General features: G+C 48.0%; 10 protein-coding genes across 10 annotated transcripts; 6 read left to right on the top strand and 4 right to left on the bottom strand.

Annotated features, from left to right (window-relative positions):
* Window positions 1-331: 331 nt before the first annotated feature.
* Window positions 332-1,783, bottom strand: N7478_003701 (uncharacterized protein; the record flags this gene model as incomplete). Its single annotated transcript, XM_056919915.1, has 1 exon — window positions 332-1,783. The coding sequence occupies one exon, from the start codon at window positions 1,781-1,783 to the stop codon at window positions 332-334; it is 1,452 nt and encodes a 483-aa protein (XP_056783073.1).
* A 4,261-nt stretch (window positions 1,784-6,044) lies between these two features.
* Window positions 6,045-7,199, top strand: N7478_003700 (agmatine deiminase family protein; the record flags this gene model as incomplete). Its single annotated transcript, XM_056919914.1, has 1 exon — window positions 6,045-7,199. The coding sequence occupies one exon, from the start codon at window positions 6,045-6,047 to the stop codon at window positions 7,197-7,199; it is 1,155 nt and encodes a 384-aa protein (XP_056783072.1).
* A 1,247-nt stretch (window positions 7,200-8,446) lies between these two features.
* N7478_003699 (uncharacterized protein) lies at window positions 8,447-9,082 on the top strand (the record flags this gene model as incomplete). Its single annotated transcript, XM_056919913.1, has 1 exon — window positions 8,447-9,082. One exon carries the CDS (start codon window positions 8,447-8,449, stop codon window positions 9,080-9,082), a length of 636 nt encoding a protein of 211 aa, XP_056783071.1.
* A 574-nt stretch (window positions 9,083-9,656) lies between these two features.
* N7478_003698 (3-hydroxyacyl-CoA dehydrogenase family protein) lies at window positions 9,657-10,613 on the top strand (the record flags this gene model as incomplete). Its single annotated transcript, XM_056919912.1, has 1 exon — window positions 9,657-10,613. The coding sequence occupies one exon, from the start codon at window positions 9,657-9,659 to the stop codon at window positions 10,611-10,613; it is 957 nt and encodes a 318-aa protein (XP_056783070.1).
* Window positions 10,614-11,514: 901 nt separating this feature from the next.
* On the bottom strand, window positions 11,515-14,181 carry N7478_003697 (AAA family ATPase SEC18; the record flags this gene model as incomplete). Its single annotated transcript, XM_056919911.1, has 3 exons — window positions 11,515-13,389; window positions 13,448-13,763; window positions 13,853-14,181. 3 exons carry the CDS (start codon window positions 14,179-14,181, stop codon window positions 11,515-11,517), a joined length of 2,520 nt encoding a protein of 839 aa, XP_056783069.1.
* Window positions 14,182-14,834: 653 nt separating this feature from the next.
* On the top strand, window positions 14,835-15,990 carry N7478_003696 (uncharacterized protein; the record flags this gene model as incomplete). The annotated part of the gene is made up of 2 exons (XM_056919910.1): window positions 14,835-14,842; window positions 14,898-15,990. The coding sequence occupies 2 exons, from the start codon at window positions 14,835-14,837 to the stop codon at window positions 15,988-15,990; spliced, it is 1,101 nt and encodes a 366-aa protein (XP_056783068.1).
* Window positions 15,991-16,379: 389 nt separating this feature from the next.
* N7478_003695 (protein arginine methyltransferase RmtB) lies at window positions 16,380-18,224 on the bottom strand (the record flags this gene model as incomplete). The annotated part of the gene is made up of 4 exons (XM_056919909.1): window positions 16,380-17,133; window positions 17,196-17,433; window positions 17,493-17,906; window positions 17,984-18,224. 4 exons carry the CDS (start codon window positions 18,222-18,224, stop codon window positions 16,380-16,382), a joined length of 1,647 nt encoding a protein of 548 aa, XP_056783067.1.
* Window positions 18,225-18,466: 242 nt separating this feature from the next.
* On the top strand, window positions 18,467-19,863 carry N7478_003694 (Mo25 family protein; the record flags this gene model as incomplete). Its single annotated transcript, XM_056919908.1, has 5 exons — window positions 18,467-18,571; window positions 18,622-18,682; window positions 18,759-19,237; window positions 19,301-19,573; window positions 19,630-19,863. 5 exons carry the CDS (start codon window positions 18,467-18,469, stop codon window positions 19,861-19,863), a joined length of 1,152 nt encoding a protein of 383 aa, XP_056783066.1.
* A 956-nt stretch (window positions 19,864-20,819) lies between these two features.
* On the top strand, window positions 20,820-23,410 carry N7478_003693 (putative TBC domain protein; the record flags this gene model as incomplete). Its single annotated transcript, XM_056919907.1, has 2 exons — window positions 20,820-22,943; window positions 23,006-23,410. The coding sequence occupies 2 exons, from the start codon at window positions 20,820-20,822 to the stop codon at window positions 23,408-23,410; spliced, it is 2,529 nt and encodes an 842-aa protein (XP_056783065.1).
* A 1,231-nt stretch (window positions 23,411-24,641) lies between these two features.
* Window positions 24,642-25,600, bottom strand: N7478_003692 (KxDL motif-containing protein; the record flags this gene model as incomplete). The annotated part of the gene is made up of 3 exons (XM_056919906.1): window positions 24,642-24,720; window positions 24,971-25,123; window positions 25,287-25,600. The coding sequence occupies 3 exons, from the start codon at window positions 25,598-25,600 to the stop codon at window positions 24,642-24,644; spliced, it is 546 nt and encodes a 181-aa protein (XP_056783064.1).
* Between the last annotated feature and the right edge of the window lie 30 nt (window positions 25,601-25,630).

Below are 25,630 nucleotides of genomic sequence, written 5' to 3'. Positions count from 1 at the left end.
TCATCGAGAAAAAACTCTCCTTGGTATAGATCTTGACCGCCTAGTACACCGCTACTTATACTGTAAGGTCTACATGAATAGAAAACTAAGTGTAAGGACATTTGAAAAGACCTTTCGAAAGACGAGCGCATGCGACCGTCAGCGTCTATAAAAGGTAGAAAGAGTATCGAGTAATGGCACTCCAAAGTGGAGCGAACAGTAACCGCATGTGGTAATTCACAGGTCCCGGGTTTACAAAGACAACCTTCTAAATTCCTGGCTGGGGGTATCTTGAAAGACGAGCACTGAACTGAAGAGCATGGGAGATCCGGAAATGGGATCAGAGGATAGACTAAGGGTGTTCGGCTTTTCCATCTGCCTTGCTAGGCATGGCGGTATCGCCAGTGTCCTGAAAAGGGTCTGAGATATTCTCCGGATCCGACGTGGGAGCTTGGCCTGGGAATGATGGTTTTTCTTGAACAGGTCGATATCCCTCTGGGCTCTGAGAGTCACGTTCAAACTTGAAACTCCTAGTTGACCTTCTTCGACGCATTCTGGGACTTAGTTTTTCCGTCGAGTCCAATCGGTGGATAACAGGTCGATCCTGAACGGTTGTAGTCTCGTGCGGAGTCGGCATAGCACCCTGGGGTGGCTGTTGATGATGCGACTGGCTCATTATTGGACTATTTCGAGAAGATCGGCTCTCTCTTGGAACATATTCCGATGAGCGAGTTGCGGGAGGGGCATTTGAGGTGTGAGCTGTCTGGGACTTTCTCTTGCGAGCGGGGGAGTAGAAAGAGGAAACATCAGTTCGGGCAGGGGGGTGCGGTTGGTTAGATACCGGATTTACTTCCGGCTGGTCTTTGGTGGATGTCGGTGTTTGCAGATGTGATCCTGGAGGCACCCAGTGGTGAAATGATATGGAAGGTGAAGATCGGCGTGATTGTCGTAACTCTTGTTGAATTGGAGCGCCTTGAGCATTAGGGGGAGCAACGAGATGCTGCGCTGAGCCAATGCTAGTACGTTGACCATTTTGTGGCTGCTGCATGTCCATGGGCCTTGGAGCCTGAGTAGGCAGACCAGCTGCTAAGGAGGAAACCGAGCTTCTATTTTCAGGCTGGTGGGCTGTTGGGTCTACAGCCCTCATCAAGGGCAGCTGAGTGGTATACATACTAGTTGCGAGGGTGCGCATATCTCTCTGGTGAACTCCCACGGATGGTTGAGTTGGTGGAGATTGGACATTAAGAGGTGGGAGTGTACTAGTAGAAGCTGTATGTTCACCAAATGCTTGTTGGGGTTGAGAAGAAGAGGCTGGCACACTGCGAGAAGACTGCGATACCAATTGTTGGGCTGCATCGATGAGCGACTGGGTACATGCTGGATTGGTTTTATTCATTCCCGTGAAGATGAATGGAACCAGAGGTGGCGGCACACCTGCGCGCAACGATTCAAGCAAGATCGTATGTTCAACTTTGCGCTGTTCCAGTCGCAATGATTCTTGACGCGTCTTTTCTTCCTCTTGGCTCCGGCGATCGTCCTCAGCTTTGGCCACCAGCCACTGTTGCATAGCTTCGGTACCTTGCCAAAGCTGCGGTACCGGAGGTAAAGGCGCGGGCATCGCAGGTTGTGGCTGAACTAGAGTAGAAGGCGGGGGAAGCTCTTTTCCAGCGACCGACTCCATACACGCAGTGTCCGGTCCAGAGGAGTCAGACCACGAAGACCGTGGAGTCGGGTTGTTTGTGCGAATAGCCGTGTAATCATTGAATTCACGGCCGGTGTACTGTGGTTGGAGCGTGAGCAACATTCTTTCAGGCTTGTGAGTGAGACATGATTCTAAGATTGCAAAGGGGAAAGAATAGAGACTCGTCGAAGTCGTAAACAATCGAAACAAGCAAGAAAACAAGCAAAAGAGGAAGGATCGAACAATTTGAAGGGAAGAGGAAGGAACGGCCCCGATGTGGCCCGAATAGGAAAGGCACTCGCCCACTAAAACAGCTGAGCCGACGCACTAAGGCATCATGCATTTACTAACGCTAAGTTTGGATTAACTGATAAGCGATACTCCCGGGTCAGTCAGGCAACAGTATCTAATCATGTAGGCGATCTCAGCTAAACCCCCAGGCCCCCCAGGCCTGCGTAATCAGGAAAGGCGATGTAATAGGAAAATAACTACGGGTGCCGGGTGATACTCGGAAGTGTAGTATCAGTGCAAGATGAGGGGGGGTAGCAAAGCTCTCTTTCTGGGCGCAAATGTGAAACAGGCTCCTACAAGGGCCAGGAACGGGGCCGGGGCCGTGGATTTGGGTATAAGGAGCAAGAAAGCAGCACGCGATTCAAAGAAAGTCCGATCCCGATCACCTAGACAAGGCTGGATGGAGTACGCAAATAAGATCACAGAAGAAGGAGAAAAAATATAGAGAAAAGGAGGAAAAAAACCGAAAAAATCAGAAAAGGGATGGACGAAAAGGGACGAAACGCAAGACTCAAATCGCGCCACGCAAGACATGGAGACCTACATTAGCCAGGATAGATCGATTCACTGACACGAGGGGAAATAGTGGACCACGACACACAAATGAGGTGAATCGACATTCCAGTTAGCCTCGCGGGAGCCGCCTAGATGCGGGCAAATCAATGATCCCGAGCCAATAATGAGCTTCGTTGAGTGTTGGGTGAATGGGCGGGCTACGGGATTCCGCGCAAGCGCCTGGTCCACTCACTTGTCCACTTGGTGCTGGCGCCGATCTCAAAAGGCCCCCATGGGAATAATGGCTTGCGCGTTTCGGCAGTTCCACCAGTCTGGATGGTTGCAAATAACTGCGAAGGACCCCCGGGCTGGCCTCGGGGGCCGGACCCAGTTGTTGGTATTTATGGGGGTTATTTGGGGTTGCTGATTTGATTTGATTTTTCCATTTCCCATCCTTGTCTTTTCCCCTCCCTCGACCGAGTTTGGAAAATGAAGATTGGGAGGGATTGTTGGGGTTAGCAAAACTGACTAGTTGATTGGCCATCACAGGGATCTCGGGGCGTGGAGAAGGAACAGAGCGGGTAAATCGGGAAATTCTCCCCTCTGCCGTACCCAGGTGGTGGGTTTTTTTTGGGCATCTTGCAGTTAACCTGACACTGACACATGCTCGAATTCAACCCGAAGTCTACGAAGTACATTCAACACATATAAAAATACTAGGCCAATCAAAATTCCCTGGAAACCTTACCCCAGCAAATTTCTTAACCTTAATCGCAGCCTCATGTATAGGGGACAATAGCGATCATCGGGAAAAAACCCCCCCCTTGGCTATATAGTACCGTTATCTGCACTTTCAGCTCTACATAGGTAAGAAAAAATCAAGTGGAAAGAGAAGGGCAAGGACAGATAGAAAGGCAAAGATAATAACACCAACTTAAAACACAAGTTCGAATTTATATAACTAATTAACCACGATCAGGACATCTGCCACCGTATAGAAACCGCGGAGTTTTTGGGATCCCGGTTTCCACTTTCTAAGAATAAACACCAGAAAAGACACCGGGCTGAAATGGCCCCCACGCACTTGGCCTGGTAAACGGTGGCAATATCAAGATTAAGGGCCAATCAGATGAAACTCACATGAGACCCAATTTTACCCAGGATGGAGGTTGATTTTCATGTTTCTATCAATAGTCCCGAAGTCCACCGGATCATACTTTCTATGCAGCTGAAAGATCGATTAAACCTTCAAAGTAATTAATTGCCTCATTTTTGACACACTACTGTTTGGAAAATGGAAAGTATTTTATCTTTGGGTGAGACACGCGCACTTATGAAAATATGGAAATACTGACCAAAGTTCTAATTCATGTCGATCAATGGACTATATACCCGACTGGGAAACTACTACGGAGAAGCCAGCCCTGCATACATCATGATATTCGCAGGAAACTCAAAATTGGGCTCTTGTCCCACTGGAAACCTGTAAAGAGCTAGCCTCCCATGGATAATAAATGCGACGGTGTACCTATGTTTCTAGAGCGGCTATGATCGTGGGTTGTTCGGTGTACACCCGTGGACTAGTAATTATACGTACTTAGAACGAGCGTGCCCAGGGGGAGGGAAGGCTTTCAAAAACAACCCACGTATAGTAGTATTCAAGTTGTGGACCGCTCAAGCAACTAGAGGGCTTTTAGCTAATGCATTTCCGACCACCTACCCGACATCTTCAACACCTAAACTAGATACACTAGTACTTGGTAGGTGTTGGTGGGCCATTTCAGCAATACACTTCCATAGAAGTACTTGATGCTAAAAACCCCCCTTAGTGAGTCCCGTCTGTGTTGTTTCTCCGCGCTGGAATTGTATACGACACATTCTCAGCTCCGTATAATGGTTCCCAGTAAGCCTCATACCCCCCTGCAACCAAATGAGCACCAATCATGGAATGGTAAGGTTCCAAAACAAGGCGCTTAGAAACATTTCCTCTACAGGGATCATAAGCGGTAATATTGACTATCGAGATTGGATGCGGTTCATCGATGGCTGACTTTGAACGAGGAAATTTCGGCTTCGGAAGTGAATTGAGAGTGTCGCGTAGTTGGGCCACTGCTTCGGTCTGAATGAACAAATTTTCTCCTAGTGTAGGAGTACGCTGTTATCATGACCCGTTGTTACCGGCGACAATAATTTTTTCAACTCTTGACTTCAGGATTTTATAGTTTATTAGCATGTGCTCAAAGGCTTAAGGGACACTGAAGTAGTGTTAATACGTACTAGTCCTTGCGATGACCGATCACCAAGCTAGCGAACAAGGCGAAGCAGAGTACAAAAAGGACCGTGTCAACGCTCCAAGTCGTATGGCTCAAGACGCAGGTTTGCTCCATATCAGTCGCTATAACCGACAGTCCAACTTGATAAGATCGTTGAAGATAACTGAGAGACGAAAAGAAAATATTGAAATAAGTTGGAAACAGAGAGAGATATTACTATTGAGTTGAAAGATAACTTAGTTGCAAGATAACTTGATCAAATGGGAGGGGAACCTTGGAAGGGATAAGAAGAAGTTGGGCAGAACTTACATCATGAATACTATCTATCTCTCCGAGTTAAGAACGATTGTGGTAGTTACCATGCTAATTCCAAAAATGGCCGTGAATGCGCGATTAAGGTTTGATATGGCGCATGGTTTAGACATTTGGCTGGGACATTTTAAGAACCGCGACGCCCTACAATGTGACGACAACTTGGCCGACAAACCATTACGCTCGAGAAACGAAATGGAACTACTGTCAATATCTTGTATCAAACGACATCTAAGCAACAGCATTCCTCATTGTTTAAGCAATACCAAATTCGTGGTCTTTTGAAAGGGCCCCTTACGCAGCAAGTGCAATGGTGATAGTAAATTTCTGAAACACTCATTTTGATTGCCAGATCTACCTAGCCACGCTAACCTGACCCTTGTACAAACACAACCTTGGAACTTTATCAGTGTTTTGGTGCTGGATACGATTATAAAAGCATCAAAATGAGCGAGCTTAATAGCGGGTGGTGAGATAGAGTATCTTCTCCGACTCTCTCTCTCTCTCTCTTCCTCATAGATCAACTCAGTTATCTTCCATTCCACTCCATCTCTACAAATCCGTGGTTCCGTCATCAACGGGACGTAAATGGAATCCTCGTGATTTTGTCTTCGGATTCAACTTGTTTCTTGGCCAATGTAGCGGGGCAAGGAAATGGATTTGTCGAATCTATTGGAAAATCACATAACCATCCATACTCCGGATTAAGGTTTCCCATGGGGCGAGATAAGCAACAAGCACGCCTGGATGCCTAAGGTTTAGGTCCAGCGGAGAATTGTCCGCTAGCTTGGCGCACACTATATATGGCCATATTTGATACTCCTCTTTTACAAACCCGTCTTTAAACAAACCCCAAACTTCCTGATTCACACCTAGTAATTGAACCATCATACTTGATATGGTTTTTGGATTGATTTCTCATACAATCCATTGGGCATCCTCTTGTTTCCTCCCTCCTCCCTACCCTAGAAACAATAAACAATTATCTTGTGATATCGTGAGCCAACACCAAAATGGCCTCCACTTCAGCACAGAACGCTGAGAAATTCGTTTATCCCCGAGAAACAACTCGTCATGAGGCGACGATTCTTGGCTTCCCTTCAAAATTCTCTATCGCTGCGGTCTACCACGAAAGCGCATGTGCCGATATTGCTAGTTTGGCTTGTGCAATTTCAGCCTTCGAGCCGGTCCGACTATATACTCGACCAGAAGATGTCTCCAAAGCAAATCCAATGCTTTTGGATAGAATATCAGAATATCGGGGTGACATCCAGAATATATCCATCATCCCTTTCCCTACAAATCACCTCTGGGTACGAGATACAGGTCCAATCTACGTACACGCGGCGGACGAAAATGACCATAAAAAACGTTATGCAGTCAATTTCCGGTTTGCTGAATGGGGCAAGAAGGACGACATTGGCGACCATGACCGAGCTTCGGATGGACTCGACTGGCCTGTCATGACAAATGAACAATTGGAGGAAAATGCAACTTTCGCCCGCCGGGTTATTGAATCTGACATCTCTCCATCGCCGGTCAGTCTAGTTGAATCAAGTATTCGCTTGGAAGGTGGTGCATTAGTCGTGGACGGAGAAGGCACACTTTTGGCCACCAAAAGCAGTATCATCAACGAAAATCGCAACCCTGGGCTTTCACAGGACGATATTGAGACAGAGCTACGTCGTATACTCGGAGTTGAAAAGATTATATGGTTCCCCGGCAGAAAGGATCTTGATGTTACCGATGTCCATGCTGACGCTGAGGTGAACTTCATTCAACCCGGAGTTATTGTTCTGTCCCGGCCTCATTCTTCTGTGCCTAAACCATGGCTAGAAGTTTTTGGAGAGATCAGAGAGATTTTAAGTCAATCGACCGATGCGAAGGGCCGCAAGTTTGAAGTTCATATTATCGACGAGCCGGACCCTAAGGCTCTTGGACCTTTATCATACGATGAACCGGCGACCAACTATGTCAATTGTTATTTTGTCAATGGAGGACTGGTTATTCCCCATTTCGGGGACAAAGACAGTGATAAAAACGCTTTGGAGATCTTTCAAAAGCTATGCCCCGACCGGGTAATTCAGCCAGTTTATGTGACTGGACTTCCATTAGCAGGTGGTGTTATTCACTGCGCGACTCAACCGGTCCTTGCTGCTCAAGATTGAATGCGAACCTTGTATTAATCTAGAGCAAGATGGTAGTTGTTGACTTAATTAATGAACCTTGAGATTTAATATCATGCGGCTGTATTTATTTAGTGTCAAATTCATGAACATCTTTGCAGGATTTTATGTGAATATTTGATGATGGCTCGTAGTATTCTACAGACAATGTAAGAGCTATAATAACTTGTGTTACACTTCGCTTTTTTTTAACCTGTTTTGGGGCTTGGAGGGTCGCTCCAGTTCTCTCCAATTAACCATCTGGACCCTGTGCTATCTCAAATCTAAAATTGGGTATTTCCGAGATTTAATTAATTAAAGGCTGACTTTCGACCTACCACCTATGGGAGTTCAATGACAAGACTGCTTGTCACAACTACAGGTATGTGAGATAGATGTTCATGTTCGATCGCCATACAGTCCAATGGATGTCTTCACGTATCCGACGATCGGCCCCGTAGACAAAGATGAATACGGAGCCAAGGCCTCCCACACTGGCACCACATCTCACAACATGTAAAAATGATACGAGTTCTGTCCCCAGACGGATGTAGAGGGTCCAAGCCTTTCCCCTCCCCCCAAGACCGATCCAACCCATCAGCGCCCGTACTCTTCTTGGCACTGAACGGAGAACGTACTCGGCACGCTTTATCCGTGCTATGCACGAGGTGGTATGCATCTTGAAATTTTCCTTGGCCAAAGTGGAGTTGGGGCCAAAAAGCCTTGCAAATTCAACTAAAGAACCCAAAAAACCCCCATATAGCCACTAATGAAAAGTAGCGAATGCAAATTTGGATTGAGGCTCAAAAAGCGATCGCCACATGTGGAGGGTCCATGGGCGAGGTACATAGTCGTCGCAGTGTCCAATTCTCACCCCAAGGAATAAGGGCTTGACAGCCTTGAAGTCTAATCAGTGAAAACGAAGAGGTGTCGGAAATTACCGTCTTATTCAACCCCTCAGGCGAACTTGAGCGAGAAAACGTGCCTACTACTGCACGAGTTAGGCCACCCTGCATATTTTAGTGCGTCGGCTAGCCCCAAAACGACTAGATCGGGGCCACAGATAAATGGTCAGGGTCCATCTAGCTCAAAATTCGCGAGAAATTCCTCGCGATACCGTGATCAGACTAGCGTGTAGCCCGCGGCTGAAAAGTAACCCATGGGTTTAAAATAAAGGGTCCGCAGGCGGCAGCTCCTGAGACTCCCACTTTGTTTACAACCTCTTCAGCTATCCGTTACATACAAACAATATGCGCGCTACATTGCTTATTGCCTCCACTTTCGCGTCCTTGGCCGTCGCCGACTCCACTGCCGAGCCCAGCTCAACAACCATTAAGTACCTCGATATCTCAGCCGACGGTGGTGGAGTCAACCTTGCGCAGTACACCAGCTTTGTTGGCGACGTCTACGCCATCGACAGAACCGCCACCACCTATAAGGTCCGTTGCGAGGATGGTGTGCCATCCTCCGACTGCATCATTGACAGCAAGACCCCTTGGATCCTCGTTCAGGGCCCAGCGACCTACGCCCTTTCCGCTACTGCGCATATCAAAACCGCTGGTGGAACGGGCGCCGTTACAGTGGACATGGCATGCTCATTCACTCACTCTACCGAGTCTATCTCCTGCTCTGAATCAGTGGGTATCTATGCCTCCGCTGCTGGGCAGAGTACTTCGACAAGCGGTGTTATCCCCAGCTATACTATTGACGCCGAAGCGGTTAGCTACACACACCTCAAGGTTACTGGTGGTCTGAAGGCGTTCAGCGCCGATGCTACTGCTACTGCTCCCGTTACTGTCAGCTACAAGGATGCTGGTCAGCCTGTTATGACTGCTGCGCCTTTGGTCGCTGCCGCCGCGGCCGCCGTTGTTGGTGTCTTTATCTGAGTGACAACGATTTTGTTTTGTTTTTCTGTTCTTTCCAATACCCCGATTTGTCACATCAAAAGGTCATATGAAAGCTCGCCAATAATTATTCCCTGTTCGGGCTTTTATTCAATCGACCGTCATTGAATGATGTTGATGCGTTCCAAGGTTTCTCCAATCGCAAATGCATGAGCACACGACGATAACACGATCTAATATCACTTTTGTTCCCCTTCAAATTTTCTCAATTTATTTAATTTTCACAATAAATGCTTGATAAAATTAGTTTATTTCAGGAACCAGTATCATGATCGCCGTGTATCCTTATTATATAGGTACATAACTAAAGTTTGATGTCAAAGAGAGGTTGTTTATAGACCTCGACCCGATTTCTCTCTCTATCATCAACAAATCCAATTTAATTAAACAGTTCGCTAGGTCAGTCAGACAGCGATTTCAAGTTGATAGCTACAACTTTTCAACTCACAGCCACATAGCCACATGTTTTATAAGAGCTATGTCATATTCCACACCCCTCTGACACCATACAGTCATCATACCATCATCAACGCGGAGAAAGAAGCCCTTAACCACCATGATCCCAGCACCCAAAGCACCCTCATCCCCTTCGTTTCAGTTTCCTTGCATTCAACTCAATTTCGTTCCATCCTCCTCGCCATTCATCAAAACAACCAGCATGCCTACCCCATGGACCACACCCGACACCAGCACCCGACCCATCGCCATAATCGGCGCCGGAGTAATGGGCCGCCGCATCGCCATGATGTGGGTAGCAGCGGGATACTCCGTGATACTCTGTGAGAGATCCACCAACTACGACGGTGCCCTGGACTACATTAAGAGCAATCAAGACAAGCAAGCCGAGCAAATGGGCACAAAGCCCGCACCTGTACAAATAACCGCATCTCTTCCCGAAGCATGCAGCCAAGCCTGGATGGTCATCGAAGCTGTTCCAGAGAAAACAGAAATGAAAGTCGACATCCTAGGCGCCATTGATGAGGTAGCACCGCCCGACTGCGTGGTAACCACCAACTCATCTTCTCTACGCTCAAGCCAGATGCTTGTAAAGACAAAGCATAACTACCGCATCTGTAACGGGCACTACTATATGCCGCCCGAGCAGACTTACTATGAGGTTATGTCTTGTGGAGAGACGGATGAAGCGATCCCGCCGTTTTTAATAGAGAAGGCGCAGTCGGCAGGATTTCGGCCTGTTCATGCACGCAAGGAGTCCACGGGATTAGTGTTCAATCGAATCTGGGCGGCGATTAAGCGGGAGTGCTTGCTTGTTATGGCAGATGGGGTTAGTGATGGAACTACCATTGATGAGATGTTTAAGTCTTGGTTTCAGGCTGGTAAGGGGCCTTGTCAGATGATGGATACCGTTGGATTGGACACTGTTTACGATATTGAGGTTGTTTATCAGCAGCAGCTTAAGCTTAATGACCGCAGGGCGATGGATTGGCTGAAGAGTAACTATATTGATAAAGGGAATTTGGGAGCGAAGGCTGGTGTGGGGTTGTTGGGATAATGGCTGCAGTTTCTATTAAGAGTAAATGTATTGGATATTTGGTGCTGGTCTTCCGTTTGAAAGATTCAATTTGGGTTGTTTTCTCTATGGATGGAGAATCATACATTTGAAAAGTCACTGCAGTAGAGAAAGTTCAGAGATGCAGTATACAAAAGTCTTCGATAAAACATGCGTCATATATATGGCCAAACGAAAATATGGAGGTTCGCAAAGGAAATGAGGAAGACGGACGAGGAAGGTAATTAGAAAGTAGGAAAGCATCCCAAAAGCCAGTTTAATAGACATAAATGACACAACGGAAAGTGATAAGGGAAGCGTCGACATGGATTCCACTTCAGGAATTCAGGAATTGCATGGAATCAATTTGCTGGGGTTCAAGCTGCAGAACCTCGAATGACAACATTCAACATTGCCAGAGGCAGCATCGGGGACTCGTTTGTTTTCTGACATATGAGCCAGTTATGGCTGGGTATCTGACTGGGGGGCTCTACTAGTAGGACTTACTATTACTGATTACGGGGGACTATATGTAGCGTCCCGTGGGGGAAAATCCTTGGCCTGACTATCCATTAATCTTAACCATTACCGTCTGGTAGTACTAGTACTACACTGCTGTCTGTATTGTAAGCTCTACATAGATGGAAAGACAACTTAAAGTAGAAAGACAAGTAGAGACTATCTTTTATGGATACTTTGGTTGATACTAGTAAGTTCATTCAAAAAGAAAGAAAGGTTACTATAATTCCAAGATTTGGATATTTTAAGATACCTAGGAAGTAGGTTTGAAGTTTGACTTGGCAATATCCGACACGTGCACTGTGAAGCAGACAGATACAAAGACAAAGAATTGGTAGTCATCATTATATAGCTATGGAAGCCAGCCTTCTATCTACATACCATTTTAAGAAAATGACTGTTCCTCCTGAATAGCTCGGTTGATGACACGGACAAAGCGGCCAACCTTGTCCTCGTCTTGTTTGGCAGTTTCAATTCCCAGCAGAACCTTCTTGATACCAACGCTAACACGACCATCATCAGCCAAGCCACCGATATCTTCAAGGGCACGAGCAATTTCTTGGGCATCAAAAGCACCAGACTGTTCCATAACGTGGCGTAGCTCCTCGAATGATTGGACATTAGGAACCATGATATCAGAGTTAAATGAATTATAGATATCCAACTGTTTCATCAAAGCACGCTCGGTAGTTGTAGCCAAGATCAACAGACGACGTCCATTAGTAGGAGGCTTTCGGAGGAAGACCATAAGGGCCTGGAGGACTGTATTGCTGAAACGAGGGCCGATGGGCACCCAGTCAATGATACGCTCGATGTTATCAACGACAACAATACTAGTGGTGGACTTATAGGCACTGTCGAAGATTCGGCTGATGTGCTGAACCTTTGCGGGCTCGCTGAAGCCTACCATGTCCTCGGGGCTGATGAGCTTGATGAATGGGAAACCAGAGTCGATGGCAATGCGCGCTGCGAGAGCTGTCTTGCCGCTGGCTGTGGGTCCGTGTAGTAGGACAGAAAACAGAGGAGTAGACTCGGCTTGACCAACCTGCTTGACGAATAATTCACCTTCTTGGAGAATATCGTTGATGGCCTGGGAGTAGTGAATAACACCGTATTGGATACGACTGGACAATTCTTCCTCGGAGACACCGAATGCAGGTTTGACTTCGTCGAGAGCGTGGTGGAAATCGCCTCGGTTAACCTTCATGTTCACAACGTCATCGTTGATGCTTGCCATGGTTCCAACCTTAACATGGCGAGAGAAAGCAAAAGAGGAGGCCGATTTCACCAGACCAGCAATTTCAGCACCAGAGAAGTTCTTGGTCATGAGTGCAAGCTCTGGCAGATCGACATCTGAGTCCAAAACATTGTTGTTACGCATCTTCTCGGTATGAATCTTGAGAATCTGGCTTCGGCCCTGCTCATCGGGGAGGGAAATTTCGATGTGGACCTCCAGACGACCCGGACGCAAAAGAGCCTCATCAATCATATCCATTCGGTTGGTCATACCGATCAACAGAATGTTGTTGAGCTGGTCAACACCATCGAGTTTAGACAACAGTTGGTTGACAACACTATCACCGACGCCAGTACCGCCGCCGCCTGCCCCGCTACCACGTTGCTTGCAAACAGCATCCAGCTCATCAAAAATGATAATATGGAGACCACTTTCATCACCCTTCTCTTTGTATTCCTTTTCGGCATCTGCGAACATCTTTCGAATATTTTCCTCGGATTGACCGACATATTTGTTCAAAACTTCAGGACCATTGATAATCTTCGGCTCTCGAGCATTGAGCATTTTTCCGATCTGCCGAGCAATCAGGGTTTTACCAGTACCTGGTGGTCCATACAGTAAGAGACCTTTAACGTGCTGAATGCCAAGTTTCTCGACCAAGCCGGGAGGAAAGATACGAGATGCAAAAGCACGACGGAAAATAGTACTGAACTCGGAGTCGAGACCACCAATTCCCATATCCGAGAACTTAAAACCAGGCTGAATGATTGAGTTGGCAGCCGGGCGACGGTTGGATGCCTTGACATTTATACCGGTCGAAGAATCCTTGAAAAAGTTGAGCTGCGTGTGCCGTGTGATAATACCTCTGGCGTTGGGAGCAGTCTCGGTTTCGCCAGAGTTCGGATCGGCTTTCTCTGCTGTCAGGTCAACTCGCTGAACAGTCTTCACCTGCAAAAGGAGTGGAATGCTCTTGTGATCCATCAAAATTCTTTGACCCGGAGCAAAGAGTTGGTTCTCGAAATTCTGCTGCGGTCAGTCACGGTGATCCATAGAGAAATAGAGTGTTTCAAAGACAACATACTTTAATGACAGCATTTGATAGCTCATCTTGATCATATGGAGCCTCCACGCGTTTCTTTATTGAAGCAAAGCTGACTTCAATATCCGCGGATCCCAGGTAAGCTTGTCCACCCTGGCTGAAAGGGTCGTACAGCTGTACTTTGATAGCATCTCTCAACCCGATGTTAGCCCATGTCCGCTGGGGGTCCGACATGCTCATGGATCCTCGGGGGAAGCCTTCCAGGGGGCGGGCGGAGAAAACGAAAAGGTCATTGATGAGGAGGAGTACATCGTTGCCATCGCGGCTTGGTGGAATGTCTTGCGGCGAGACAGCGACACTGTTTTTTTCTGTTAGCTACCTTCAAATGACCAAGTCATAACCTCGAAATCTCGAAGTCTCAAGGTCTCAAATTCCGAAGTCACATACAGGTTACCAAAGGTGAAATTATCGTTAGGACTCTTGCTAGGGTGAAGCGTCCACGTCTGTCCGCCCGCAGATGGCATGCGACCAGACGGTGGTTGCGGTGATCTGCCAATATTCTGTGGTGAAGGAGCTCCGTATCCTCTTGAATGTGTATATGCATCAGTCATGGGCACATCGCCATCGGGGGTAGGCCTCGCAGGTATGGGGGCGTGGTTGTAATCATACCGTGGAGCTTGACCTGGACTCCCGTAGCCTTGTGGCGCTGAACGTCCTGAGTCCTGTCGAGATCCAAAGGGATTAGGGACAGACGGAAGATCTTTCCGATTGAACATCTTCGATTGAATAGTGGGTGGCGATTGGGAAGATGTAAGTGTTAAAAGTGATGGGGGGAGTTCGGCGGTGACGCCACTCTGCCTTGATAACAGGCAACAACGTATGTGAGACTTTTGTGACAAAAAAGGAAGACCACCAGATCCAGGGGTGAGATAAAACTCAAGAATTCACAGCTTAGTTGAATGAATTCTTTAATAATGTTGAAGAGTTGAACTCCGCAGGACTACAAGCTGGGGGATCACCCCAACGACCGCAATAGCACCAGGCGGTGGGGGTCTTATCGATAAGCCAGCTCCAGAGCTACTTCCCCCTGGCCATATATAACCTTTACCGCCTATCACACCGCTACCTGTACTGTAGACTCTGCCTTGATAGAAAACCAAGCTGAAAGACAAGTGGAAAGACAAGTCAAGAAATGTCGTTCTTCCAAGTGTTTTAGACTATTCTAGTAATATCATTTCAAAAGAAAGAAAGATCACATCACAAAGATATATCTTAAAATAACAGGATTGAAGTTCAACTTGGCGATATCCCCAGGACCATAGGCCTAGGTAGACGTTATTGTATTACAGGTATCCTAATTTTCTGCCGGCCGGAAACTGGCAAAAGGTTATTTCCCGATGATCGCTATGGGCCTCATTAAACCATCAAGATGCCACTGTAAGATGTCTTTGAAGGTCGAAAGCTCATATTAAATATCGCTAATATATCATAGTCACCTATTAGGCAAAAAGTCATGGAACGTCTACAACCAAGAGAATATCTCCCGCGTCAAGCGCGACCAGGCCCAAGCGAAAGCCCTCGAGGAGGAAGATGAGCGCCGCATGCAAGAGGTGGATGCAGAGCGGAGGATTCAGATATTACGAGGAGAGCTACCATCTACTCCTCCTCCCCCACCAGCCTCACATCCTTCCTCGGAACCGCTTAGCCGACCTGAAAGAAAACTCACAGACGATGCTGGGAGGTTACGCAAACGGCGACGCATCGCGGGGGAGGATGACACCGACAGAGATATCAGATATGCTCGAGAGGACGCAGCATACGCCAAATCTACACGCGAAAAACTAACAGTCGCACCTTATCAAAAGGACAAAGCCTCTGAAGTCCCGCTCGTCGACGGTGCTGGTCACATCAATCTCTTCCAGGATGGAGGGAAAGACAGAAAAGCGGAGAAAAACAAAGAGGCTGAGGCTGATGCCGAGAAAAACAAGCGAAGCTATGAAGATCAATATACTATGCGCTTCTCTAATGCCGCTGGATTCAAGCAGTCGATAGGGAACAAGCCATGGTACTCATCCTCGGCCCAAGCCGTGGAAGCACCGGACTCAATGCCAGAGAAAAATGTATGGGGAAACGAGGATCCGATGCGCAGAGAACGTGAACAAGCCCGAATGGACTCGAATGATCCTCTTGCGGCAATAAAACGCGGCGTGCGTCAACTCAAGGCGACGGAGCAAGAGCGGAAACGATGGAATGACCAGCGAAAGAAAGAGCTGGAGGCCCTAAAATCAGAGCAACGAGATAGTTCCAGCCGTCATCGTCGAAGGACATCAAAGTCTATTGATACTCTTGAAGACTTCAAACTTGATTCATCTGGCGATAAAAGTCACGGACGAGATCGTCACCAAGCCTCTCATCAGCATCATCATCATCATCATCATCACCACCGACATCATCGAGACCGGAGTCGCGATAGGCATGGCGATAGGTCATCTCGGCGATCACATCAGTCGTCAGATCGTTCTCACCGTCACCGACGCGATGAGAGTCGTGGAAGCAGACATTCACTGAAACCCGAGAAGTATTGAACTTTTTGTATACTTCCAACATTGGTGGTTACGATTACGATTACGAATACCTGACTTAATGAATATATACATACGAACTTGATTGATGACCGAGGCTATTAAAACCCAGTAATCAGATTTTGAAATATCATGATGACGGTGTGTAAACTGTTGGATATATATATGCACTGAGTAAATATGTAATTTGAGTCGTAGAAAACTTTTAAGACGTTCGAAACAAGACCAGGCCAGAATATGCGGACACATGAACCAGACCAGACCCAACAGCCTGGGCCTGAGATGATTGATCTATATGGATTTAAGGTGTCATGTCATTCAACGAGTGATCGCGGATTCCTCGAGACCGCAAAAAACTTCCAAAAGTTGTGGTGTATAAGGTCTAGGTGTTTTTACTGGAGGCCCCATTTTTGCTCGCCTTTGGTGTGATCGCCGCCTTGCCACTGGATTCCAATGCGCAGACCACGAGAACCCTCCATATCTCTCTTTTGGTAGCCGACTTTACCGGTAATAACTTGTCCCTTCTTCAGAGGCTTTGGCTTGTGCTTTCCATGGTCAATCAGAGCAACAGTTTGTTGCCAGTGAGTCTCGGTTCCATCAGGCCCTGTGGTGAATGCCACATATCCCTTCTTCTGCATGTCGGAGGGCACAGCGTTTTCGGGGATGGGCGAGTCTCTCGAGGGCATAAAAAACATATCGAACCAGATTGCCCAGCCATCAAGAGCATCAATATCTTGGTTAAGGGTGACCTGGAACTCCTTTAAGAAGCTCAACTCCTCAACGGTGATGGTGTGCAGAGGCAGCGGCAAGAAAATGGTCGAGTCCGCAGCGAGGGTCGAGGAGGAAATCCCGCGAACAACAGCTTCATCGTAGATCTTCAACAGCATACTGTTCATCTTGAAACCGTATACATTTTGCCAGAAATTGATGTGCGAATCAATGAAGTCCGGGTCTGAGTAAGGAGCAATTCGTAGGGTCGCGTGAGACGGAACCATCAGGCCGTCAGGAGCAAGATAGCGGTCTCGTGCATAGATGACAGAGTCAAACATGGCTTCGAAAAGAAGGGCATAGCCCATCCACTCGGAGATGATGATGTCGACCTTGTCAACAGGCAGGGTGACCTCTTCAATCTTTCCACGGACCAAGCTGTTGTTCAACCGTTAGTTACATCCCCAACTTTGAAACTTGTAAAATGGGGAATTTCATACGTGATGACATCACCAAGTTCATTGTCGAAGACGATCTCCTTTGCGCGGTCAATGATGTTGGAGTTGTCAACAGAGATAACCTTTTTAGCACCAGCCTTGGCACAGAACATGGACAAGATGCCAGTTCCACAGCCAACATCGAGGACAACCTTGTCCTTGAAGAGGTTCTTGTTCTCATATACAAAGTCGCGGTAGGCGTCGGTGCGAATGGCATCTTTCAGCATAGACTCGTGAATTCCTTAAGTTCAACACATATCAGTGAAAGTTTCTCGAGGGTGGGGGACTCTAGCGCTTTACCATTGTAGGCGTAAGATGCGAAATAGTCTTCATCAATCTCCTGCGCCTTGGTAGCACCGTTGGGATTCCCCGCAGGTGCGCTCGCATCAAGTTTGTCGTCCTCTTTGGTCAATTGGTCTTCCATTGACTGCTGGACAGCAAGTCTATACTCAGAGAACTGAGTCTGGAGTCTTTCAAGATCTTCTTGAAGCTCCTGAACTCGGCGCTCTGCCTCACTTCCTGGGACCGCTTCCTCGCCCTGTTCTTCGGTGATATCGTCCAGGCTGTACAAAAGAGCATCGTCCTCCAGTACTGGCTTCATGTAGGCGTCGTCGGCGAACTTTGACTTGGAGCTGACATCGGGGATTTTGTTTCCAGCCTTGACTTCTGATCGCACGTAGTTGACAAGCTTGATGGTATCCAAAAAATCCAGATCTGCCATAATAAATTCAAATTAGTTCGATGCGCCTTCCACTAAATTCTTTTTCTTTTTAGGAAATTTCATGACATACCCAGATCCTTCTGGATCTTCAACAAGTCAAACTGGTGCTTCTCCTTGCATTCCTTCAATAAAGAGCGCACATCAGGAAAGAGCTGATCAGAGAACAAGTCTACAACAGGCTGCGACTCATCATCGGCCTCGACATCCTCCCAGCCTTCTTCGTTGCTAGAATCCGACTCGTCCGATACCGAGCATGAATCGGCATGAGCATCCTCTGGGAGACGCTGGGTATTTTGACTCTGAGATGCCATTTTCGCGGTTTTGATTAAAATGCAATTGTGTCACAAAATCCAAACCACGATCAATAACACAGACGTAGAATGGAGGGGCAGAGATCGGACTGATAAAAAAAAAATCGTTATCAGTGATTGCTGCCTGAGGCCAAGACGGTTGCCCCGCCTCCGTTTGTTTATTGCGGAACCAGAGATGTGATCAGTCTGGCGCATCGAATCTCGGCCTCCTTTCGTTCACACTCTTCCAACTACTAGGGATCATGGCTTTCTTTTTTAATCGAGGCCGGTCACGGCAACCAGCAGATGTTGCTCGCTCTACCAAAGAATTGCTTTTGAGAATTCAAGAGACTCCCAACATGCCCAAGGTCAATTTCCCCCAGGCCGTCCGCTAATGTACCCGCTGACGCAAGCCCAGGCCGAAGAGGAGCTAGCAAAACAACTTAACCATATGAAAGTGGTAGTCCAGGGAACACAAGGTAAACGCAATTGTTCATCAGGTATCCATGGCATATTCAATTCGACTGCTTGGCTAACTCATTTCTTTGCTCACAGAGGTCAACACATCACCGGACCAGGTCCACGCCCTCGTACAAGCAACCCTCCAAGAAGACCTTCTCTACGATTTATCGCGCATGATCCACTTGCTTCCCTTTGAAGCTAGAAAAGATACCCAGACCATTTTTTCCCACATTCTTCGTTTCCGACCTCTTAATTATGCGCCGGACAAAGACCCGCCTGTTATTTCATACATCGTCCACCATCGACCCGAGGTCCTGGTTGAGCTATGTCGGGGTTATCATCAAAGCCAGAGTGCAATGCCCTGTGGGGTAATATTGCGAGAGGCACTCAAGTTCGATGTCGTTGCTGCAGTGGTGTTATATGATCAGTCTCATGATGGGGAACCGGCAGTACGACTCTCCGATTTGAAGCCAAACCTTCCCCAGAAAGGCGACGGCATTTTTTGGAATTTCTTTGATTGGATTGATAAGAGCAACTTTGAAGTCAGCGCAGACGCATTCACGACATTCCGAGTAAGTTAGATCATTGAACAGCAGGAAATCCCTGTCGACACATGCATACTAATCCCATGAAAGGAGATTCTTACCCGACATAAAAATCTTGTGACGGCCTATCTGGCCACCAATTTTGAATTGTTTTTTGGGCGATTCAACGATATACTTGTGCAGTCGGACTCTTATGTGACAAAGCGTCAAAGCATTAAGCTCCTCGGCGAAATCCTGTTGGACCGTGCGAACTACAATGTCATGATGGCTTATGTGGAAAGTGGAGATAACTTGAAGCTATGTATGAAGCTCCTGCGGGACGATCGCAAGATGGTGCAATATGAGGGGTTCCACGTTTTCAAGGTATGATAGCTTGGCTGATCTTCAGGAGACGCGTGCACTGACAATTCTCCCCACAGGTGTTTGTAGCTAACCCGAACAAATCGGTGGCCGTGCAACGTATTCTCATTAATAACCGGGACCGGCTATTGCGTTTTCTCCCTAAATTCTTGGAGGATCGCACTGATGATGACCAATTTACGGATGAAAAGAGTTTCCTTGTTCGACAGATTGAGCTTTTACCTAAAGAACCTGTTGACCGGAGACCAACCCGAGATGCACAATCCGGAGCCAACACGACTGCTGTGGCTTAAACCTCGATCTACCGCTGGGCGGGCAGTTCAATGATGTCTTTTTGTTTTCCCTCTTCATTTTCTACACTGTGATGATCTTATTTGGTATAACTGGGGTCGTCAACATTGCCCCCTTTTCTTTTTTTATCTTAGTGCATTGACAGGCTGATGGTCTGCTGGAAAAAAACTTTAACTGCCTCGGCTTACGGGAGTTCCACGCATTCGTTGTGTACATGGGCTTTGAAGAAATCCATCAAACAAAAATTGCAAATCATTTATTTTATTTTTGATACTCTTCCCTTTTTCCCCTTGCATGGGACCTGCATTTTAGGCTTCGTTCGTCCTTAGCCTGCACGGCCCTATATCGATATAAGCTCACCAAGGGGGACCAGCACGAGATCATATAGAGGATCTCCCGCCGCTCTTTTATTTTTTTTTCTTGCGATTGATGATCATTTTTAACACTCCGGAGCACTTCTTATCCGCTTCTGAGACAAAAGAATCCCAGTCCAGACTCTTCATGACATGGTTGTGTTCTAATCTAAGCACCACTAGCGCGCTCCACTTGAAAGTCTCCTTGTCGTGGCCCACAGCTGCGCGGCCCAGCAGCCTTAGTGGGATGAAAGACTGCAATTCCCCCTTAAAGTTCCCAATCGGTTACTTCCCCTGGCAAATTGGTCGCATTGTTATAATTTGAAGGCATAGACATATCGGGAGGACTGGAATATTGGACAAAGAACAAGAAACATTGTAATCCGCCGTTTTTTAAGGTAGACAATCGCGCCAAGAAACAAGGCCGACTCCACACCCCTCTCCGTCTTTTTCTCCTGGATAATTTTAATTTCCAGACCCTGACGAAACGGTGATGTGAATCGCTCCTTTGGTATTCAAGTTTTTTTTTGTTCTTGTTTGCGCCCAGTACATTCCTTTATCTCTTCCCTTTCCTGTTATATAGCTGTGAGGGCCATGCCGGGATAATGGTGGATCAGTCTTCAACATCGTTATCGCCCGTGTCATCGGAGTCGCGACCGACATTACGAGCTGTGCCCTACGAAAATACCGTCGCCGTTGAACGCCCAGTTGCTATTAGGTCCGTTTCACTGCCAACCCCAGACGATGCGCCACCGGACCCCAATGGCCGATCCCTCAGCGCCAGCGCCGCCTCGTATGGCGTTGACAACCGCCCTGCCTCCGCGCGCAGCGCTCGGAAGAATACAATAGAGACACTATCGCCAGGCGGGGACGCGCGAACCCGAAGATCAATTGATGAACGCCCTAGCTCTAAGGCTCCTTCATTGCGCAGTGTTCCTAGCATTGTGATCAATGATGCATCGGCTCGTCCTAGCTCGCGACCGGGGTCTCGACCGGGGTCAAGGTGGTCGGAGCGGAAGTGGGGTGGGCTGAAGAAGAGGTCGTCGGATTTGGAACACAAGATGAGCATGGAAGAGCTGCCGCCAGTGCCTCGGATTGACTCGGCCTTCAACCCGATCAGTACGGATATTCCAACAGGGTCTCTGGAGGGACTCGGGCAAACAATGAAGTTCTCCACTCGGGGCAGTCTGATCAGGGATCGCACGAAGCGGCCAATCTTGCAACAGATGGACCAACATGCCGAGCATCACTCCGAGCAAGACTCAGATATACCATCAGATCAGACCTCAATCCAACAATCTATACAACCAGAGCCCGAATCAACTACTACGGCCCCGCCTCTTTCAGCAGGGATCGATGGGGCGAGTGACGAGATCCCAAAAGCGACACCGCGGCCCACCAATCCAGAAGGAACTCTTCGACCGCGACAAACCAGTCTGCAATGCCGAGCCATTTCGGCGGACGAGGATATGCTATCTCGTCGAGTGCGGCTGATGTATGAGAGGGGCGAAGATAACGTGACCGACACGGACGTAGCCAAGGCCATGGCTTCTGAGAATGGCGTTTTGTGGGAAGAGCCAACAACCCCAGATGTTGAGACTGCCTCAACGCCAGCTCATCATCTTGAGACGCCGCCACCGAATGCCGCAGCACGGGCCTCTGCCGAAGTGGAGCGCAAGCGAATGAAGCGGGAAACCCAGGAGCTTGCAGGCGGAATCGAGTATTGGCAAAATGTGGGTGCAGGTCAAGTGGATCGATATGGTTTCATCCATGCAACCGAAGATGGCGAGCCTCACCCTATTCAACGGGTGACTACAAGTCTCTTGCTCGCTTCTGAAACACCCCGTCGCAAACGCTCTATTCGCCCGCCAACTGCTCGAGCTAGCAACCGTTCATTCAATGGCCGTTCTCCAACCCGTAATATGTCCCAGAGCTCTACAGCAGCGCGTCCGTCGTCATCGGCAAGCACGAACAGTGCACCGATACGGCGGTCGACGTCTCGTCTACGTTCTGCAACCAATCGTCTTCCGCACAACAGAGACCGGAAGTTCACTGATGAGGCAGCCGATATGTTGACTCTCCCAACAGAGGAATCTGGGGAAGGGAATGATACGGCAGCATCACGTGCGATGCGGAAGAAAGAGTGGGAACGCGAGGATAAGTGGACCAAGATGGCCAAACCAAGTAAAAAGAGCCGGGATGGTGGTGGCATGAAATTTGAGTTTGACACACACAGCTCCAAGCTTATTGAGCGGACTTGGAAGGGTATCCCAGACCGTTGGCGTGCATCAGCCTGGTCCTCTTTCCTTGAAGCTAGTGCAAAGCGTCACCCAAATAGTCCAACCGAAGAAGAGCTTGTGGAAGCTTTCCACGAAAGCCAGTACGTCTCGTCACCGGATGATGTGCAGATTGACATTGATGTGCCGCGTACTATCACGAGTCACATTATGTTCCGTCGACGGTATCGCGGTGGACAACGTTTATTGTTCCGCGTTCTCCATGCTATGTCACTTTATTACCCTGACACCGGCTATGTACAAGGTATGGCCGCTTTGGCAGCTACATTATTGGCCTACTACGACGAAGAACATGCGTTTGTGATGTTGGCTCGCTTATGGCAACTTCGTGGCCTAGAACAATTGTACAAATCCGGATTTGCAGGTCTCATGGAAGCCTTGGAAGACTTTGAACGAGAGTGGCTGGCCGGCGGTGAGGTGGCCACACAATTGGTAAGAACAGAATTGCCCCCGAGGCGTCGTTACCGTGAGCATATACTAATTTCCTATCACAGAATGAGGTCGGGATTCCCCCAACAGCCTATGGTACCCGCTGGTACCTGACACTTTTTAATTACTCTATTCCATTCCCTGCTCAGCTTAGAGTGTGGGATGTCTTCATGCTCCTTGGGGATGCCGAAGAACCTCCAGGACCCTCCCGACCGAACACTTCATCAGGTAGAGGGTCCAAGAAGGAGCAGCCTCCATCACTAAACCTCGGCACATTTGGACAAGGCCTTGACGTGCTCCACGCCACATCTGCCGCCTTAATCGATGGCATGCGAGATATCATTTTGGAGTCTGATTTCGAAAACATCATGAAAGTACTTACCAGTTGGGTTCCAATCAAAGATATCGAAATGTTCATGCGTGTCGCCAAAGCCGAATACAAGGTCCACCGACGCAAGAAACCCCACTGAGCTTTAGCCGCTCAACGTTCCTTTTTAAAGACCATTATTTGTTTCATTTTTGCTTTTGACGTTGATTTACTTGCCTGTCCTCCCCCCCTAATCACTATATGACGGCCGTCTCTATACCTAATGGTCGGGCCAAACCCCGAGAGTCACTGTTGATGTCTAATTTCTCATTATACCCCAACACCTTTGTCTTGCACTTCTCTATGATATGGATCATTGGACTATTGCCCAATATGGCACCCTAATCTTCTACCCGTCCCGTTCTCCCTTTACCTGCACAGACTATTGACTGTCTGTCTTCAGCCACTATCCTTGTTTAAATTTCCTTCTGTTTTCATCCCCTGTACGGGCTCATTTTCCTTACGACTGTCTCACTGCCACTTGAACTTTTAGACGATACTATTCTTACGCTCCTTCTGTCTCCCTCTTGGCCTGCTTTTTCCCTCCGTTTGTGGCACCCCAATGTACATTTCTCTCTTATAATTCGCACACCTCTAATGTTCGTTACCTTTGGATCGGCAACCGTGGCCCTCAGATGGGTTTGTTAGTTTTATTCCTAGATACTTTAGAGCCATTTCGCTCAGCTTCTTCATCACACATATCATCATCCATATTGACCTTCTTCCCATAGCTTTCCCGTAGCATTATCATACCTATAGATATACCGCCTCATTCTCTTGACCTTAACCATGACCATGCAATGCAGGTAGGTAAGTAGAATGACATGAGGTTTGGAAAGATCCGATCATGCACCCAATACGTCAATTCTGTCCAATCAGGTGGATACCGAACTACATTATGCAGCCTATAAGCAGCCTTCGCTTCAATGTCATTCTCTAGGGCTCGCTCCAGCTAAAGTACAGAGACATTCTTAGCAGCCCTAATACACAGAAGCCCTACATGTACGGTCATTGAGTGGCTAGAAGGCCCCATCTGTACGAAAAACAGGTAAATCTGCGTATAAATGAAGACACCAACACCTGTTACGGAGTATAGACAGAGAAAAAAATACGTAGAGACTATACACACACAGAACAGAAAGAAACCAGGCCCATAACACTTGAATACACGCCAATCGTCCCAAAAAAGCAAATTAACCCAGCCCAAGCCAAATAAATCCCATCCCAAGAATCCCATGCCCCCGATTTTGTCCGAATGTATCATAGCAGTCGTCATAATAAGCAATAGAAACAAACTACCCCCCGAGCCGGAGCTAGTCCTGACCAGTACCGAATCAGTAGTCGTAGGTGTACTTCTTCGAGGCCCGGCGGTATTCCTCCGGGTGGGCCTTCTCGGCCTTAGATTTGAGGGAGCTATTCGGATCTTCGTCAGCATTTCTAGAACACTCGTCTCTGCAGGAACCACTTTCGGCGCTAGCCTGATCGCCCTCCCCGTCGATCCCTGGCGCACGTGCCAAGAACCGTTCCGGCGGAGCGGAGGTTGTCATGATCTACCCCCTGTCGCGGAGCGGGGCGGAATCTCAACAACGTCCATTCCAGGGGGTGGTGGGCATTTTGTGTACTGGCGTTTCCCCAGAGATTAAGTTTTGGAATTTAAGCTTACCTGACGCGCTTCTGGGTCCACTCGAGATCTCGCTTGGTCTCCCGGGCGGTTTTGAGCCCTTCGTTGAAGTTCGCTCGCAGGCCTCTCATGCGGCGCTCAGCCATTGCTTGCAGTTCCATGAGTTCCTGTTGCTTGGCATGCAGTTGGCCGGAGCTAAATTGTGGCTTGTTAGCCCAAATTGCTTTCTTTTGATATTTGTATATATAGCGGTTGCGATTTGAGCCATCGCTCGTCTTGCGCGTTTGCGCAGTGAGCGACGGCTGTTTCGCGGCATTTGTGTTCTTGTGTTTTTGTGTTCTTGTGGAAAATTACTCACGTTTGCGCTTGACTTGCCAGGCTCCTGTCGAGTGGCGTTGGGTCAAATGCATCTTGCATGCGATCGCTTAGGACGTCAACGACATCCACGCCCGAGTATGATGCTGAGCTGGAGTCGTAATCGCCGCCGGCAGAGCTGAACGTCATTCCACCAGATGTGCGGCTACCCGCAGTGGTACTTGCATCAGAGTAGTCTGTTGGCGAACCGGGAACTCTGGAGATTGGATACATGTTGGCTGGTGCCGGTGCCTTGGAGGGCATGCTCATTGGCACAGCGGATGGCTGGTAGTACTGGTGACGGTGGTGGGCGGCCATGGTGATTTTTGAGAAGATTGTGAGAGTTGA

The sequence above is a fragment of the Penicillium angulare genome (assembly GCF_028827245.1).
Source record: "Penicillium angulare strain IBT 27051 chromosome Unknown utg000003l_segment0_segment0, whole genome shotgun sequence".
NCBI lineage: Eukaryota > Fungi > Ascomycota > Eurotiomycetes > Eurotiales > Aspergillaceae > Penicillium > Penicillium angulare.
This window is presented reverse-complemented; position numbering and strand designations above follow the sequence as displayed.